At 43.8% G+C, this 20,083-nt stretch overlaps 1 protein-coding gene across 1 annotated transcript in view; it reads right to left on the bottom strand.

The window, feature by feature from the left end:
• ZFP64 (ZFP64 zinc finger protein) overlaps positions 1 to 20,083 on the bottom strand; it is a 35,410-nt gene that overhangs the window by 8,533 nt on the left and 6,794 nt on the right. Inside the window, exons 2-5 of the mRNA XM_088458027.1 lie at positions 16,986 to 17,219; positions 6,965 to 7,126; positions 6,810 to 6,872; positions 6,052 to 6,303 (exon numbers count right to left, since the gene is read on the bottom strand). Coding sequence (XP_088314153.1) covers positions 6,052 to 6,303; positions 6,810 to 6,872; positions 6,965 to 7,126; positions 16,986 to 17,219 — 711 coding nt within the window. The remainder of the gene's footprint in view (positions 1 to 6,051; positions 6,304 to 6,809; positions 6,873 to 6,964; positions 7,127 to 16,985; positions 17,220 to 20,083) is intronic.

Raw genomic sequence — 20,083 nt, 5'->3', positions numbered from 1 at the left:
ACCCTCCCCCTCCGCTAACGGTACTTTGCACGTGGTACACTGTAGCCGGAGGGGAAAATCACTTTCAGACATGATGGCACCACGTATGTGACCTCTCTCACCAATTAAGTATTAAATAGGCGAGAGACCACCCTGCAGCACCGCACCGCAAGGGCTTTAGCAGAAAGAACAGGGACAGTAATAAAGCTGACAGTTTAGAGAAGAAAAGTTACAGGCAGCGCTAGCACAGTCACATACAATGCAGAGAAATAACAATTCCTGCACTAACAGCGCTGATCACTCAACTACACAGACACAGGGCCTGGTAGGACACAGCGCTGCATACACAGACCTGAGCCACAGCGGAGGAGAGGTATGCGGGGGGACCCAGACCACGATGCTTCCTTCCAGACTTCCAGCAGCGTTCACCATGCGTTGCAGAGAAGATGGCCGCCGAGGAGCAGAGAGAAGCTGGCCTGGGGGAGGAGCGCTGACACAGGGCCAGTCAGCACAGTGCAGAGAGGGCTGTGTGCAGCGGGGGAGGCGCCGGCTGTGAGACAGGGAAGGCGCGCTCCCCTGGCATGCATTTAACCCCTGGGACGCCGCAGCGCTACCGCTCTGCTGCGGTCCGCTGTCCCAGGGGGTAGTGGAAAGCGCAGGTTCAGTACCTGGCTCCACGCTGCAGCCAGTCCCCAGGGAGCCCCCTGCCTGGGGACTTAGGACCATGTGACCAGCGGGGACCCACCGTGGGACCCCGCTGCTTACCTTTGTCCCCCTTGGATCCGGCCATGGTCCGGAACATCTGGGGTCACCGCTAGCTGTGACCCCAGATGCTCACCAGCATCCCCGGATCGGTACCGGCGTTCTGGTACCGGCGGGGGTGTAGGGAAGACAGCATGGACGTCAGGACTGACTGTCCATGCTGTACATCCAGATGTGCAGCCACAGCTGCACTGAAGAAAGCTTCAGGGGCTCTTCTAGCCCCCCACTCCAACAGGTGCACCCGACGCCGGCCGGGCACCAAACTAAACTGAGGTGCCTTGGCCCGGGGGCGGGGTATAGGAGGGGGACCTAGTGCATCCTGGGAGGCTGAAAGCTTAACTCTTTGGTGCCCTGCGACTGACGTCACACCTATAACCCAAGGTATCCTGTGGATACCCTATGGACCCTGAAGTAGAAACATACATTGCTGTGTATTAGGCTGGAATCCCAATTGTAAATATTGCATTGCCAAAATGGCTAGAACTATTCAGATGTTAAACGCAGCCGAAGGTACATCATACTGAATCAATATTGATGTAGAACGGTTTTGGTCAGAAACAGTCATGATCCAACACTTTGCTTACAAGATACTGCATTATGGTTATCACTTGCTGTATTCCTGCGAATGACAGTCCCATATTGAACCCAGTGCCCCAAGTCACTCTAGGGGAGATTTATCAAACCTTGGAGAGAGAAAAAGTACCGACCAACCAACCAGCATCTGTCATTTTACAGGCTGTTCTAGAAAAATGACAGTTAGAAGCTGATTGGTTGGTTCATTATCGCTCCCCAAGATTTGATACTGATCCTAAGTAAGCGGTCTGCAACTACCAGCTACAAATCACCAGCAAAGAGGAGTTACAGCAGCTATGTAAAACAACCCAGAAATAAGTGGTTTCGGCAACAATGAAAATGCCTGGCGGTAGCAGCGACCTCTAACAAATGAGTGCACAGCAGACACCTGCAGTCACTGAGTGTCTGACAGCTGACTAACACCAGTAGTAGTGGTCAGTAAAAGTAGGTGACTGACGGCAGAAGGAAGCTGAATTACAAAGTTGTAAAACCACAGATAAACTGACCAGAAAAACCTCTCCCTTCCCTTACGTTTTAGAATTTTAGTACCATTTCCGACCCCAAATCAAAGGTTACATAAAAGCATTTTATATCGCACAGGTCCTGGTATAAGGTGATCACCATTAAACACCAGATTGTAAATGTATTTAGACTACGGAAAACAAACAAACAAAAAAATAAAAAAAATTGGCTTAACACTGGACTTTCCAGATTTGAGCGAGTACATTCGCATCTTTGTCTCAATATGACCACTACGTAGCAGTGATTGTTATTTTTAACCGGCTAAGTAAATTTGTTATCTATAAAGCACAATAAAGTTTTTGTTTTTTGTTTTTTTTTCCCCATAAACAAGATGTTTCACCACTCGTACATGGAAATTTGGATTTGCAGAACAATTTCAGCAAGCCAGTTTTGGACAGAATATTTTTCACTTTCAGTAGAATAAACTCTTAACCTCTCAGCATGCTCTGTAACTACAAAAATTGCAGCTTTCAAAATGCACTTTGTTTAATATACATTAAAAGAATATTTTAATTAAAATACCAGTAGGAGACCAACTTGTTGCTTTTCTTATTTTAGAGAGGGTTTTATGTTAAATGTATTCCTCTTTTATAATAGGGAATATTTTAGCTCTGTAAACAACGAGTTGAGAACTGGGTTGTTCAGCTAAATTTCACACTTAATTGCACTAAAAGCTTTAATATGCAGATCAAAAGCACATCAATATACATCTAGATTATTATCTTTCTAAAATCGGGAAGCTAGATATCAATATATATTTTTTTTTTCACATCCACCCATCTTAACACATGTAGTGTTTTTTTTTCTGTAGTTGTAAATACTTAAGTTTTTAAATTAGTTAACTCTTTCCTGCCTGTGGCTAGAACTATGAGATTTAATGACTGGAAATTGCCCAGAAGAGTAATTACTTTAGACAGCACAATGCAACTTATGCAGTTAATGTGGATCGCATAATCAACCAAATATTTAACCTTCCTGTGTTGTCTATTTCAGTGAGCATTTCCTGCCTAGAATCACCGATGATCTGCTGAATGAGAGATTAACCGGTTATCCCATAAAACTCTATGAAGGACATGAATCACATTAAGTTCACAAGAGGCAATTAAATTGTGGAATGGCACAGCTGAAGTCACACTACAAAGATACATTAAAACTGCATTCCAATTGCTAGGTAGGATGAAAAAGTGGTTAGCAGAAAGCTTCTTCTAAATATTGCATATTCTTTTAGTAAAGTAATAATAATTCATGACATGATCTCTGATCTCACCCCAGAAGCTTCAGTACCTGGCTTTTTGTTCCAGCATTTATGTTTAAAAACTATACACCTCCAAACCAGCAGGATCTAGGGAAGTTTATTCAAACATTCCCATCCTAACTCCTCTTGGATTTATGGCACATGTTAAAAGGACTTCTTCCATAGGCGATATCCCTGTGTTTCTGGCTTGGGGGGGGGGCGGCATTTGAGGCCCACCCAATGGTCTAAAATACAGAGCATAGCATCATCTTGCACATGAGAACTATAAAATGTAGATGGTTATTATTTAAGGCATTCAGTTGAGCTACTGTACATCAAAAGTAATATTTTATATTTATTTAACCGTGCACCATTATGTTTTTAATGTGCATCTACACTACATGGACAACATTATGTGGAGTCAAAACAGTTTAACAACTTTCCTACTCACATTAACAGGTTTCCCCTATTAAAGAGCCATAAACAAATGAAACTTGAACTGAAAGAACACGGAAAAAATTAGTATTGGCTTCCCTAGACTGATCAAATTCATACAATAGGGATAATATTGGGCTATGCACCTCTCTGGCTCTACAGTTGTATAGTGTGACAGGTGGTAACCACAACAAATTTGATAAATAAGCCAAGAAAATTATATATCATAACAAATTTTTTTTTTTTTTACAGACACTGCAACTTACAGACTCACCTCTCCTCAGAGCTGGGGCCACGGCTATCAAAACTCATCACACACTCAACATCTCATCACCCACCCTCCTCTTCCCAGTGGTCAGTGTACAGCCGTCTCTAAGCAAGTGATAGGGAAAGGGGGGCAGGACGTGGCTGATGGGGCTGTAAGCTGCCAGTGTCTGATCTATGGTTGTAAGTGGGGGCCCACTGAGAGCCTGTGTGTCTGGTCTCTAATTGCGAGAATAGTATGTGGCAGTGATCCACAAGAGCCTGTGAAAGATGATCGTCCATCCCCGCTTACAGGGGCCCCCTGTGAGTGGGGGACCCAAGTGCCACCTGTACCTCCCCCTTAATCCAGTATTATATCTCTGTGTGTGGTAGAAAGTGGACCTTCATTATGAGGCAAGCTAATGGTCTGTATGAGTAAGAGATCTGTTAGATCACCTTTTTTGTCTGATCTAGCTCACCTTGTTTAAGAGGCAATGAATACATTTTGGGGAGAAATGCTGCCCAGGATAGATAAGAGCTAGTGTGACTGGACTCCAGCATTTGGACTGCTTGGATCTCATGTGGTCAAAACAGCAAAGAATCAGCATCTAACAATAGCCGCTGCTTAGTAACTCTAGCCCACTGTCACCAACTGTTCAGTTTTAATGCCTTCTCGACCAAGTAGCAGTCCTTGTCCTTAAAATTTAATTTCCATGTTGTCACATTTAAGGGGATCTCTAGGTACATTAACATTTAAGTTTTATTTAAGACTACTATAAATGGATTTGTCATATCAAACACATCTATTATTCTGCGGCTATAGGGACTTAATTGCATATAATCATGTGCCCCTTCTATGCAATAGAAACAGACTATTATTTACTACTCAATAAAGTAAAAACATATGACATTACAGCAAGTATTATGATAAATATGACACATATAGACATATATGTATATATCATTTATTTTTAGAATGCAAGCTCTCACGAGCAGGGCCCTCTTCCCCCTTGTGCTTTTCCTTCCCTTACTTATACTACTCCATACTCCTTACAACGGCACCTAACCCTTGACCTCTGCCACTTATTTGAGTGTTATGACTGCTGTTGCAGCAATGTTTATATACCATGTACTTGTCCTGCAATGTCTTCTACTGTAAGTCACTGTACTCTTGTTCTGCTCAACTGTTTATGTACTTTGTTAGGCGCTGCAAAACCATTGTGGTGCCATATAAATAAAGGATAATAATAATAAAATTTATATTGCCATGTAGCTAACCAACTCACATTAATATAGAGTCAAAGTCCTGGTTACTAGGCTGGCTTTGCCTTAAAACTGATTGACGTTTTAAATTTACTGGTGAGCCTGCTGAAATCCTGCCAGTTCCATGGTCTCAGAACCCATTACATAAGGCCTCGACAAATCCCGGTCGCCAGGGCGACAAAGTTTTCAGACCTGGCGACTGGATTTTGCAGGGAAGAGAAAATTCCTTAGAAGCTCTGTAGATCCCCGGCGTGTATTTCTCTGGGTCAAGGCATCCCCCGCACGGCGGTCTCTGGGTCCTGGCATGCCTGCTTGTCTCTGGTCCCAGCTCCAACTTCCTTAGTGGTTCCAGCAGCTTTGGCAGAACCAGCGGTCTCCGGCATCCCCAGTGAAGAATCAGAGCAGCAGCAGCAATCCAATATGGGTAAAACACGTTGCTTCTATCTGCACATTTACATCACGCCACCGTCCCCTCTCCTGGGCTTCAAGTTTACTTAGTCAAATAATCTACTGCAGACATTTTAATTTAAGGTCTTCCTTTTATAATAGCATTATTAATTGGGGGCCCTGCTGTGTGGCATGCTATGAATTGGTGGTCCTATTGTGTGGCATACTATATATTGGGCATCAGAGATAGGCATGTGGCTGGGTTTGATGGGCATTGAAGAGGCATGTGTTGTGGTTAAATGGCATGTTTGGAGGTCTGAGGGGCATTGAAGGTGCTTGTGTCGTAGTGTATACAAGGTTTCATTTGGTTTGGTGAGGGAAGATGGTCTGGCTCCTAAAATTTGTAAGCTGGCTCCTAGATTTTAGAAAAAAATGTTAACCCTGTATTACATAAACCCCTAAAGATGGTCTGGTGCAAAGTTTTCCTTGTTTTGGTACATACAGTAACTGTAAAATGAAGCCCTTTTGACTGCTTGAATTAGTAAAGGATTATACACCAGTTTTGATCACATTTTCTAACAGGGGAAGCATCACAATTTTAGAATATAAAATGAATGAGGCAACTGTGGTTCTGGCACACAGTGGGGTCTCACCTGTGTGTGACCGCAGGTGCACTGTGAGCTGGCTGGAGTTACGACTGGCGTATGGACAGATCTGACACTTGAAGGGACGCTCATCTGTGTGAATGCGCTGGTGCTTACAGAGGCTGCTACTGTCTGCTGCACTGTAGTCGCACTCCTTACACTTGTATGGCTTCTCTCCTGTGTGTGATCGCATGTGTGTCTTTAGCTTGTCTTTCCGGCTGAAGAACTTCCCACATGTCTCACACTTGTGGGGCTTGTCTCCTAAGAAAAGACAAAAAGCAACAGCAGATTACACAGAATTCACCTAGCCTACAGTGTTATAGTCATGTGTGGACCTGTTAGATCATTAGTCCTGCATGAACTAGTCACCAGTCTATAGGCCCAAAGACATCCAGGAGTCTATGTACTAAGCCTTGGAGAGAGGTAAAGTGGATGGAGATAAAGTACTAGCCAATCAGCTGCCAACTGTCATTTTTTAAACACAGCCTGTAATATGGCAGTTGGGAGCTGATTGGTTGGTACTTTATCACCATCCACTTTATCTCCCTCCAAGGCTTAGTACATAGACCCCCCAGTTTTTACTCAGTGCCAACTGTTTAGAGATTTAACAGCAGCCAGTTCAATAAAGAAACATGCCTGTCTTTTATATAACAAATTATGTTTAAATAATATCAGGCAAATGCTACTTTAAGGGTTAATAAATGCCTTTTTTGTTTGGTTTTACTTGAGCCTCGTCTGCCCTCTACTTACAATGTAATCACAATTACCTGTGTGAGTCCGCAAGTGACGTTCCATATCTTTCATGCCATAAGCAGTCTTGAACGGACAACCTAAATATATAGATTGAAGATGTGTTTGGTAAGAAGTCAGCTTTAAAATGGATCTGTCAAACAAGATGACACTTTACTGATCAGTTTATCACCTGGGTAGTGGCAGCTCTGCTTTTTCTGGGATAAGGATGCAGACACTTTTCTGGAGCGACATTTTGTGGCTATGGTGATGCCACCAGTACTCTGGGGCACTGACCCTTCACTCGGCAAAAAGGTTTGATATCCGTGTTCAAAAACAAATTCTGGAGCAGAAACTGAAAATGCAAAAAAAGATAATAAAAAAATCCAAAAAGGTCAGTACAAGTTTTCCAGTAAAATAATACAGCAATTGGCACCCCACCTTTATTATTCCCTTATATGCTCCATCAGATCTTCTCTACAGTGTACTATAGGTCCTTGCTATGGTTACTACCCTAATCCATTAGGACATCTTTTGATAAATAAGGCTGGGTACACATCTAAAGATTATCTGTCCAACCATCCAACTAGTTGATTGGTTGGAATGAAAATCTGGTAAGGTATGGGAATAACTGATGATCAGCAATTTGCTCCTAAATGGCAGAAAACAGATGAAAATGGTCGTCAGACAAATGTGAACAAATTGTTTAGATCAAACATTTAACAAACAACAGTTTTTGTCCATTTTCCGGTGTTTAGGAGCAAATTGCTGATTGTCATTTGCTTTCATACCTTACCAGATTTTAATTCTAACCAATCACCTAGTTAGATGGTTGGACAGAAAATCTTTACGCGTGTGCCCAGCCTATGTCTTTGTTCTAGGAGAAATGGATACTTAGATCACTTTGAGAGAGAAGTCAGTACTCACTTATAGCAAGTGGACAAAGGGCTATAGGCATGGGAAAATAAGAGATGGACTATTTTATTTTCTCGAATCCATACTCTGTCTTCCTCTTTGAGAAGTCTTCTATGTGTAAGGTTGCTCATTCTACTTCTATTAGAGTATACGTCTCTACTCCATCCACTAGTCAAAATAGAGGCAGATAAAAATACACCTGTGCACACGGCCTTATACACTGTCCCTGCCTCAAAACTGGATCTCCCAAATGAAATACACAGCTGGTCAGAGGCTATTGGTTGTATTGTTGCACTTTTATTCCATTATACAAGAAAATGTGAAAGTTCCAAAGTGGATTGGTATCAGAATTGTTGCTACGAATAGACACAACACAACACACTCTGGCAGGTATATATATATATAAAAAAAAAAAAAAAAGTAACCATCTATACATTTTTCTTAATTACAAAAAAATTTGTTGTCTAAGCATTCCCTCTTTTTGGAATATACATCTAAATAGCCCTGGTGTAATCAGTTGTCTGCAGAGGTCACATGATTGGAGTCCACCAGTGTATAGCTCAAGTTTTCAATTGATTACAAATTACACATCTGTGGGAAGTCCTGCAGTTGGTTAGAACTCATCGTGAACATTTACAGCAAACAATAGGGTATTGGAAAACACCAAGGAAGGTATAGATGTTGATTTGAAAGACTTTTTAAAATATCACTCAGAGCACTGTCAAACCCATCACATAAAAAGAGAAAATATGTACAGCCATGAACCTCATGAGTATTTCAAAATGGAGCATCTGTGCTGACTTATGGCCACCTATAAAACCCTTCCTTGAAAGAAATAACTAGGCACTTAACAAATCTGTGCTTCATGGGAAGGTGGGAAAAATGGATTAAAAAAAAAAAAATTAGAGTTAGGGTAGACTTAACTTGATAACTCCTTTTCTTGGTCCATAGGGTCCACAGGAATACCATGGGGATATTATGGTTGGAAGACCAGGCACCAAACAGTTAAAGCTTCAGCTCCCAGGAAGCCCCGGGTCCTCCTTCATATATACCATGCCCCTAGCCATAGGACTTAGTTTAATTCACAAGCCTTAAGGTAGGAGAAGGAAAGAGGAGATTGAAGAACAATCATACACCAGAAACACTTGCACAAAAACGAGGGATTCTGTGACCGAAAGAAAAATCACCCAATGAAGCCAGGTGCATCAGGGTGGGTGCCCTGTGGACCTCGAAGAAAAGGAGTTCCCTAGTTAAGTCTACCATAACTCTAATTTGCTTCTTCGGGGCCCATAGGGTTTCACAGGGATACCATGGGGATGCCCTAAAGCAGTTCCCCTAGGGTGGGGGATGCTCCTGAGCAGAAAGGGGAACTCATCGCACAAAGGAAGCATCCTGAGAGTCAAAAGTATCAAAGGCATAAAACCTAAGAAAAGTGTGGACAGAAGACCACGTGGCTGCCTTGCACAATTGCTCAGCAGAGGCACCACGACTAAATGCCCAGGATGGCCCTACAGACCGAGTAGAATGTGCTGTCACCGTGCTTGTGTACACCTGAGAGATAGTCATACGTAACCATCAAGCCACTGTTGCTTGTTAGCTGGCCATACTCGTTTGTGAAAACCATACAATACAAAAAGAGCATCTGATTTTCTAACAGAGTTTGTACGCTCCACATAAATCCGGAGAGCATGAACTACATCCAGGGAGACTTCACCTTCAGAAAGGTTTGGAACAACAATTTCTTCATTCATATGAAAATGGGACACTACCTTAGGAAGGTAACCCTCCCTTGTACGAAGAACAGCTCTATTCTGGAGAAAAATCAAAATTGGGGAGCGACAAGATAGCACTGCCAAATCAGAGACTCTGCGAGCAGAAGAGATAGCTAGAAGAAAGTGTCTTCACTGTTAACCACTTCAAATCCACAGAGTCCAAAAGGTGCAAATGGTGGAGCCTGTAGCCCCTTGAGAACCAAAGACAAATCCTATGGTGCAACAAAAAGGAGGCTGAACTCGCAGAACTCGTTGGCAAAAATTCTAACATCTGGTATTGAAGCAATCTTCTTCTGGAACCAGACTGATAGTGCCTTTGTCTAATCCCGCCTGGAGAAAAGCCAGTACCCTGGAAATCCTAAGTATCTTAGGATCAAATTTCCTATGGGAACACCATTGACCAAAGGAATACCAAACTCTGTAATAGATGCGGGCAGAGGCAGGCTTCCGTGCCCTAAGCATCGTTTGAATTACAGAACTGGAAAAACCTTTTGCTCTTAGGATGGAAGATTCAAGAGCCATGCCATCAAAGACAGACGAGGCAAGTCCGGATGTTGGCTAGGACCCTGCAGTAGCAGATCCTGCCATAAAGGATGAGGATAAGGTCTGTCTATGGACAGATTCTGTATGTCGGTGAACCAATGAAGTCTGGGCCAAGCCAGAGCCACCAGTATTACCGTTCTGCCTTCCTGCTTGAATTTTCTGAGAACTCTTGCGAGTAGAGAAATTGGAGGAAATAGATACATCAGCTTGAAGTCCCATTTTACTGCCAGTGCATCCACGAATGCTGCTGATGGGTCTCTAGACCTGGACCCGTACTTGGGGACCTTGTGGTTGTGGCGTGAGATCTATCTCCGGTAGACCCCATTTGTTTACCAGGAGCTGTAACACTCCCGGATGGAGAGACCACCCTCCGGCGTGTATGTCCTGGCGACTTATAAAGTTTGCTACCCAATTTAGCACTCCCAGTATGAATATTGCCGAAATAGCCGGAAGATTATGTTCTGCCCAAAATGGAACCCTTGTCACTTCTTTCATGGCTGCATAACTTCTTGTGGCTCCCTGATGACTGAGGTAGGCCACTGTAGTCGCATTGTCGGACTGGATCTAGATCGGCCTGCCCTAGAGCAGGTCCTGGGCCATGATCAGTGCTCTGTATACTGCTCGCAGTTCCAGAATGTTTATTTGCAGATGACTTTCTTGATTTGTCCATCTTCCCTGAGAGGTGTGATGACCTGTCACTGCCCCCCATCCATGAAGACTGGCGTCCGTGGTGAAAAGCACCCAATTTGGAATCCAGAACAGGCACCCTTTGTTTAGATGATCCTTTCTCAGCCACCACAGGAGGGAGTGACGAACCTCTGGAGTGAGAAGGATCCTCTGAGACCTTATAAGATGATGCTGTTCATTTCACCTGGAGAGAATCAATTTTTGTAGATGTATGGAATGGAACTGGGCATATTCCCTCATGTTGAAGGTGGATACCATGGACCCCAGGACCTGCATTACTGAGTGAATGGATACCCTCTGATTGCGGAGCAATTTGCGCACCTGCAATTGTAGAGCCGAAAACTTGTCCACTGGTAGAAAGATCCTTTGTGCCAGGGAATCCAGTAGAGCCCCCAGACGTATACCTTAATCAAGAGAGAGGTATACAGGGAGACTGACCCAGACCCTCCTGAGACCAACAGCTACAGGACCGTGAGAGTCTTATATACACATGGATGGTAGGCGGAGCAACCCAGATGCGCGAAACCCTTCGTAGGAACTGTGTCTGAGTCGGTAGAGGAGCTGCCTGGGCAGAGTCTACCTTCCTTAAGCTGCATTAACCAGTCGGTTACGCTGGCCTCATGGTAGCAGATAGCGTCTGCTGCCGATCAGCGGCGTCAGACTATAAGGCCCAGGCTGGTGTAGTGAGGACGTGGACAATCCCAGGCCCTGACAGCAGCGGCTTCTGGTGCATCTCTGACACCAAAGGCAAGGACTGCCGTACGCGATTACTCGTAAGCGAGGAATTGCCTTATCTGACATCTCCGAGGATCCGGTGCAGTGCAGATCGCAGCACTACTGCTAGCTAAGCTCAGCCGCGAACCTCTGAAATCACCAGCACAATTACTGATGTTGCGGCCCGGTGGAGGTAGATTGAGTCTCAGTATGCGAGTCTAAATTCAGACACTTGGTGCTGCCAACTCAGAAAATATAAAATAAAACAAATAAAAACTTAGGACTGCTCTGAGCAGTCCCCGTTACAAAGGTGCATCTTGATACTGCCGTACCAAACAAACAACTGAAGTCCTATGGCTAGGGGCGGGGTATATATGGAGGAGGACCCGGGGCATCTTTAACTGTTTGGTACCTGGTCTTCCAACCATAATTTCCCCATGGTATCCCTGTGGATCCCTATGGACCCCGAAGAAGAAAACACATTTTTGAAAAAAAGCTAAACTTTAGCCTAAACTTTAGCATAAGTACAGGAATTTCAATTAAAAAGTTTGGTTTCAATTAGGGGTGAGCGGGTTCGGATTTCTGAAATCCGAACCCCCCCGAGCCCCCCCGATCCGAGTCCGATCCGAGTCAGGCTCGACTTTTCCCGCCTGACTCGGATTCTGAAATCGAGGCAAAACGTCATCTTCCCGCCTTCCGAGTCTCGCGGGTTTTGGATCCTATATAAGGTACCCACGTCGGCGCCATTTTCTCACTCGGCTGTGGACAGTGAAGAGGGAGGGTGGGAGTTAGGGCTGTGTAGTGTAGTGTAGTGTAGTGCTGCTGTTGTCCACTACTTCAAAGTCCATAGGGGCTGGCTGTGTTGTGCTGTGCTGCTGTTGTTAATAGGGGCTGTGTCCACTACTTCAAAGTCCATAGGGGCTGGCTGGACTGTGTTGTGCAGTCAGTTCTCCATAGGGGCTGTGTCCACTCCAAAGTCCTGTGCAGTGTCCCAGTCCTAAAGAGGTGCTGTAGTGTTGTCCAGGGGGTGCTCTGTCCATCAGGGGTGCTCCCCCCAAGTGCTAAAAATATAATATATTTTCTGTGTTTGTGAATTGTGTGCGCAGTAGCCGCACGTGCATCAACAAAGTAGTGCCAAGCGTGCGCCTGTGTCATAAGTAAAGGGCCGGCTGGCTTGACCGTTAAAGGGTGCTGTAACCCCCGAAAGTACACTCCAGTCCAAACCAAAAAAAAATTATTTTCTGTGTTTGTGAATTGTGTGCGCAGTAGCCGCACGTGCATCAACAAAGTAGTGCCAAGCGTGCGCTTGTGTCATAAGTAAAGGGCCGGCTGGCTTGACCGTTAAGGGTGCTGTAACCCCCGAAAGTACACTCCAGTCCAAACCAAAAAAAAAATTATTTTCTGTGTTTGTGAATTGTGTGCGCAGTAGCCGCACGTGCATCAACAAAGTAGTGCCAAGCGTGCGCCTGTGTCATAATTAAAGGGCCGGCTGGCTTGACCGTTAAGGGTGCTGTAACCCCCGAAAGTACACTCCAGTCCAAACCAAAAAAAAAATTATTTTCTGTGTTTGTGAATTGTGTGCGCAGTAGCCGCACGTGCATCAACAAAGTAGTGCCAAGCGTGCGCCTGTGTCATAAGTAAAGGGCCGGCTGGCTTGACCGTTAAGGGTGCTGTAACCCCCGAAAGTACACTCCAGTCCAAACCAAAAAAAAAATTATTTTCTGTGTTTGTGAATTGTGTGCGCAGTAGCCGCATGTGCATCAACAAAGTAGTGCCAAGCGTGCGCCTGTGTCATAAGTAAAGGGCCAGCTGGCTTGACCGTTAAAGGGTGCTGTAACCCCCAAAGTACACTCCAGTCCAAACCAAAAAAAAATGTATTTTCTGTGTTTGTGAATTGTGTGCGCAGTAGCCGCACGTGCATCAACAAAGTAGTGCCAAGCGTGCGCCTGTGTCATAAGTAAAGGGCCGGCTGGCTTGACCGTTAAAGGGTGCTGTAACCCCCGAAAGTACACTCCAGTCCAAACCAAAAAAAAAATTATTTTCTGTGTTTGTGAATTGTGTGCGCAGTAGCCGCACATGCATCAACAAAGTAGTGCCAAGCGTGCGCCTGTGTCATAAGTAAAGGGCCGGCTGGCTTGACCGTTAAAGGGTGCTGTAACCCCCGAAAGTACACTCCAGTCCAAACCAAAAAAAAAATTATTTTCTGTGTTTGTGAATTGTGTGCGCAGTAGCCGCACGTGCATCAACAAAGTAGTGCCAAGCGTGCGCCTGTGTCATAAGTAAAGGGCCGGCTGGCTTGACCGTTAAAGGGTTCTGTAACCCCCAAAGTACACTCCAAACCAAAAAAATATATATTTTCTGTGTTTGTGACTTGTGTGCACTGTGGCTGCACGTGCATCAACAAAGGAGCAGCGCCAAGCGTGCGCCTGTGTCCCATAAGTAAAGAGCCGGCTGGCTCATTTCTTAAAGGGTGGTGTAACCCACAAAGTGCACTACTCTCCAGCAAAAATAAAAAAATATTTTCTGTGTTTGTGTGCGCTTTAGCCGCACGTATATATATCAATATAACATAAATGGAGGACCAAACTTTCTCTGATAAAAATAAAATAGGGAAAGATCAAGAACCACTTCCTACTAGTGCTGTTGCTGCTGCTGGGAGTTGTTCATCATCCCAGAGAGGAAGTAGGAACATCACTACTTTTACTAAACAATTGACCCTCCAACAGTCCCTAGCGATGAGGATGAAGTACGACAGCAGTCATCCTGAAGCAAAACGTATAACTGAGGCCTTGACTGCTATGTTGGTGTTAGACGTGCGTCCGGTATCCGACATTAGTGCAGTGGGATTTAGACAATTGATGGAGGTAGTGTGTCCTCGGTTCCAAATCCCGTCTAGATTCCACCTGCATCCTCAAAGCAGCAGCGACAAGCGTGCGTCTGTCTGTTAAAGGGTGGTGACACCCTCAAAGTGTGCTACACAAACAATTAAAATATTGTTCTTTTTTTTTCTGTCTTTGTGAATTGTGTGGGCTGTAGCCGCACTTGCATCCTCAAAGCAGCAGCGACAAGCGTGCGTCTGTCTGTTAAAGGGTGTTGTAACTCTCAAAGTGCTCCAAAAAAATCAAAAATTTTTTTTAATGTGTTTGTGACTTGTGTGCGATGTAGCCACACTTGCATCCTCAAAGCAGCAGCGACAAGCGTGCGTCTGTCTGTTAAAGGGTGGTGACACCCTCAAAGTGTGCTACACAAACAATAAAAATATTCTTCTTCTTTTTTCTGTCTTTGTGAATTGTGTGGGCTGTAGCCGCACCTGCATCCTTAAAGCAGCAGCGACAAGCGTGCGTCTGTCTGTTAAAGGGTGGTGACACCCTCAAAGTGTGCTACACAAACAATAAAAATATTGTTCTTTTTTCTGTCTTTGTGAATTGTGTGGGCTGTAGCCGCACCTGCATCCTTAAAGCAGCTGCGACAAGCGTGCGTCTGTCTGTTAAAGGGTGGTGACACCCTCAAAGTGTGCTACACAAACAATTAAAATATTGTTCTTTTTTTTTCGGTCTTTGTGAATTGTGTGGGCTGTAGCCGCACTTGAATCCTCAAAGCAGCAGCGACAAGCGTGCGTCTGTCTGTTAAAGGATTACATCGGTGACAGCATCCAAGTAGGCATGTCAGACAGTCCGTACCTGTACTGGCAGGAAAAAGAAGCAATTTGGAGGTCCCTCTACAAACTGGCTCTATTTTACCTGAGTTGCCCCCCCTCCAGTGTGTACTCCGAAAGAGTGTTTAGTGCAGCCGGGAACCTTGTTAGCGAAAGGCGTAGGAGGTTGCTTCCACAAAATGTGGAGAAGATGATGTTCATAAAATGAATGATCAACTCTTCCAGGGAGACCAGCCTCCAGAACGTACAGAGGGACCTGTGGTTCCAGCAGGGACGAATTAATACTCTGTGAGGATGAGGATGTACATAACACTGAAGAGGGTGAGGAATCTGTGGATGAGGAGGATGAGGACGACTTCTTGCCTCCGTAGAGCCAGTTTGTGCAGGGACAGATTAATTGCCAGCTTGTTTTGTGGGGGCCCAAACGAACCAATCATTTCAGCCACAGTTGTGTGGCAGACCCTGGCGCTGAAATGATTGGTTTGTTAAAGTGTGCATGTCCTGTTTATACAACATAAGGGTGGGTGGGAGGGCCCATTGACAATTCCATCTTGCACCTCTTTTTTTTCTTTGCATTATGTACAGTTTGGGGCCTAGTTTTTCAATGCCATCCTGTCTGCCACTGCAGTTTCACGCCTAGATGGGTCACGTGTTTGTGCCGCCCACTCGTGTCGCTTAGCATAGTCATCCAGCTACCTCGGTGCAACCTTTTGGACATAAAAACACTATTGTGAGGTGTGAGGTATTCAGAATAGACTGGAAATGAGTGGAAATTAAGGTTATTGAGGTTAATAATAGCATAGGAGCAGAAAAACCTACAAATTCTGTGATTTTAGCTGTTTTTATGCTTTTTTTCAAAAAAATACAGATCCAAAACACAAAACCCAGAACCCAAAACACGGAAGGGTGGTTTTGGCAAAACCAATCCAGATCCAAAACACGAAGAAAGATCCAGATCCAAAACCAAAACACAAAACACGAAAAGTGGCCGGTGCACACCCCTAGTTTCAATGCCAAGTGCTATGTTTGGCTAAATTCCGGCACTGTGAATTACACTACCACCAACTGTTGTGATATTGTGAAGAATGGAGACAAGAGTATAACACTTCTGATTCAGGGACTGGAAAACTTGTCTAAATAAAAAGGCAAAATGGACAGAGCAAGATATAGACAAACCTTTGAGGAAAACCTGCTGTGGTCTGCAAGAGACCCGGGACATAGCAGATTTATATTCCAAAAAGTACATTGACCCAAAGAATAGAGAAAAACTTAATTGTTGTGGCATTGAGAAAAAAAAGGTCATGCAGCAGTCCAGTCAGTGTTCAGATGCAGTTCTACAGATAATTTGTTCAATGATTTGAAAATTGCTATTTCACTAATGGTCCCCATTTGATCTGACAGAACTCCGACAATGTTGCAAAATAGGATGGACGGTAATTGCAGTTTTCAACTGTACAAAGCTAGCACAGACCCTAATAGACTCACAGCTGCAATTGCATCAAGTATTCAGACAGGTTATTAAAATACGTCAGACAAAAATGTGCCATTGTGGAGTATATGGTACAATAAGATTTATACATGGGAAACCATCATACTCTTGATCTATATATTTTATCTTTGTTGGCTAAATGTTGCTTTACCTAATATAAATACTGGATTAAGAAATAGATGGCTTCCAAGCTATGACTACACTACAGTTCCCATCAGTGTCATGTAGACCCAACCTGGCAAACAATAGTTGAAGGGCAAAATCCAAAGCTGCTTGAACCAACCAATGGCTTATAGAGGGAGTTATATATAATTATCCAAGTCAAGAGGAAAAAAACATGCACTGGTGAATGTGAAATTGATACAGTGCATGCAACTCCAGATACCTGGCAGAGTTTATTAATGACTTGTCAGAGGTTTAGTCCTGACTGAATACTTACCGGTGATAGTCTGAGTCTCTGATGTGATCGTTCGTGTAGCTGTCTGAGACGGTGTTATTGTTTCTTCTGATACAAACTGGACTGTGCTTGTGGCCCCTGTGGTGTTACTGGTGAGCTGGCAGCCACTTTGCTTGTGTGCAACAAAAGCATCCAAATTATTGAATTGAGTCTTGCAGAGACCACAGATGTGGATGTCAGCTGTGAGTTCCACAAGGACCGTGGCACCTCCTGAAACTGGGCAAGAAGACGGCATATGTATTAACAAGAAAATTATGACCTGATTGCATGTACATGCATATTGTCTTTCAGAACAACTAAAAGGGCCTATCCATTAGCAGATACATGTGAAAGATGAACGATTTATCGTTCAGTCATTCAATTTATCTGCTATTGGATAGGCTCTGAACGATAAAAATGCGCACTCCCACGGACGACAAATTTGGTCTTTTGTCTCTCCAACATGTTGGTCAATTATCGTTTGTCACTGACAGATATTAGAAATATCTGTCGCGGTAAACGACGAACGATTTTTTTAATGTAAATGAACAGAAACATAAAAAAAATCCACTCAAAGAATGATGTCGTGATGATATCGTTCGTCTATTGCAAATATCTGTCATGTACATGACAGATATCGCTCACAGCAGCCCCAGGAATTTTCAAAAGATAAATCTTTTGTCTTTCAGTAAGATCTGCTAATGGATAGGCCCCTTTAAGCTACTAAATGGACAAATAGCATGACTGAGCACTATAAGCATATAGAGGATATAAAAGGTAAAGGTAGCCATTCTGGGCTGAACCAATATTAATGAGCATTAGCTTATTAATACACTAGGTACAGTACCAGTGACACTACTGCCAAGGATTACCAGTAGCAGCTGCTTGAGTTTTACATGTTGACTACCATCTCAGAACTGGGGTGGCAAATTTACTAATTTAGTCACCCCATGCCCTCTCCGGGCGGATCACCCCCGCACAAACACTTACAATACAACAGCTCTGACCATTTAGTAGCCCGTTGGCTAAACATTTGTGGCCCTCAACTTTCAGGCACTCTAGTCGAAAAATAAATTAGGACTGAGCCAAACGTTGCCACTTCTCTTCCCAGGCCTGTTTATTTCTATGCCCAGTACTGGCTACCCAAGATAAATCCACCACAGAGTGTAGAAGTACAGTATATGATGAGATGTGATCCAGTGGCATTTTAGAGAATCCTTATGGCTGATGCTTAAGCTGAATACACACAGAGTATGATTTAAATGCACAAAATGAACGATAACGCTATCGATCATATCGTGCATTTTTCAGCAACCAATGACCTGCGATGCTCGGGCACGTATGGTCGATATCGACCATCGCCCATGCGTGCAGGCCAACCTGATCGGTATCAACCAAGTTACTATAGAGACCCGCGATCGTTGACCGCGTGTCGTTATAGTCGTTGGTGGGTACATGGTGTGTTGGATGATCGATAGTCCAGCACACCCAGGAGATTGAACAACGATATCGTTGTCGATCGTCCTGTGTGTACGCACCGTTAGTAACAGATCCATAGTGCTCATGATACAGATGTCCTCATACACCTATGCATTTTGAGCCATATGGCAAAAGGCACCTTTTTCCTGAAGGACAGGGCCTAAACGATAATTGACCCGATTTTGTCAAATCGGGCATATCGTGCAGTGTCTATGCCTGATCTGTGCTTCTGTGGTCACACGATATCGCATGCGAGACTGTACATATTAATGAAGGACTGAACAGTGATGGCAATCATGTGATGTCCAGGATGAAGGCAAATTGCCCTGAACATCGGCACGATTGCCGGATAGTTTATGTGTGCACCCACCCTTAGAGCTTGATTCAGAGTTGTATGCTAATGCCGCAGCTGCTGCATATGTGTATGCATCTGCTATGCAAAAATATGTGGTTGCCACGAGATACATACAGATGTATTGAGATACAATACATTGAGAACTGCATATTTATGCTAATGCCGCGGGTGATGGTCTTCCTTCTGAGACACCCACCGACTACACCACTAATCAGTCACGGTGCATATTAAGACGCACCATCAGTTGAACCAACCCTATGAAGCCACACATTCTCTGTCTGATCTGATCACGGCCACCTGCGTCAGTGCAACTGGGTCTTTAGCCACTGACAGGGTTAGCCACCACCCTATGACCACCCAGAAACACTCAACAAAATTCCATCTCTCGGTGTGTAATTTCGATCTGCGTCTTAGGGGCATATGTATCAAAGCTTGATGTGAGATAAAATTGTGAGATATTTATCACCAACCAATCAGCTGCTAACTTACATTTTGCAGGCTGTGTTTAAGAAATGATAGTTTGGAGCTGATTGGTTGGTGATGTATATTTCACAATTTTATCTCACATCAAGCTTTGATACATATGCCCCTAAGAGGGGTATTCAATATGAAACGTTAACTTCACTGTCGAAGTTAACGTTTCATATCGGAGTTTTTACCTGCGTTAAAGTATCGGGCGCGCGCCCGCTTATCCCCATATTCAATATTAAATTAACGAAAACGGGAGCCTCCGAAATTGGATTTGCATAAAGTTACGAATTTTTCCTTAAAAAAATTGTAAGACCCCCCTAAAGTTGTAAAAAGATGGGGGATCACTATGGGTACCCCCGTTTTAGCCTTTAAATGAAAGTCGGGGATTTAAACAGCCGCATCAGGTGTTTTTTCCCGACATTGAAGAATTGTTGCAGAAGAGCACTTAGGTTTTTTTTTTTCGTTTTTTTTAAGTGGTACCATCAAATTTGGGGTACATGAAAATGGGTACTAGCATATTTTGATGTCCCTAAAGTAAGTTTTTTAAAAATTCTGCATTTGTTCACCTGCCGCTATAAATCTATTCTAGAAAACACCTGCCGCATACTTGCAGAATAGCCCTGAACCTATTTCCCTATTGTTAATAATTTTTTTCCCATTTTTTTTTTTTCACCACAATTTTTTAATTAATGTTTTGGGGTGTCCCTATTTTTTTTTACATTTTTTTTGACAGTTCTTTTTAAAATGTCATTCCCAGGGGTGCAGGCTATTTTTTTTAAGCCTGCACCCCTAAACC

Source organism: Taudactylus pleione, unplaced genomic scaffold (genome assembly GCF_031769625.1).
Source record: "Taudactylus pleione unplaced genomic scaffold, aTauple2 ptg000803l, whole genome shotgun sequence".
Classification (NCBI taxonomy): domain Eukaryota; kingdom Metazoa; phylum Chordata; class Amphibia; order Anura; family Myobatrachidae; genus Taudactylus; species Taudactylus pleione.
This window is presented reverse-complemented; position numbering and strand designations above follow the sequence as displayed.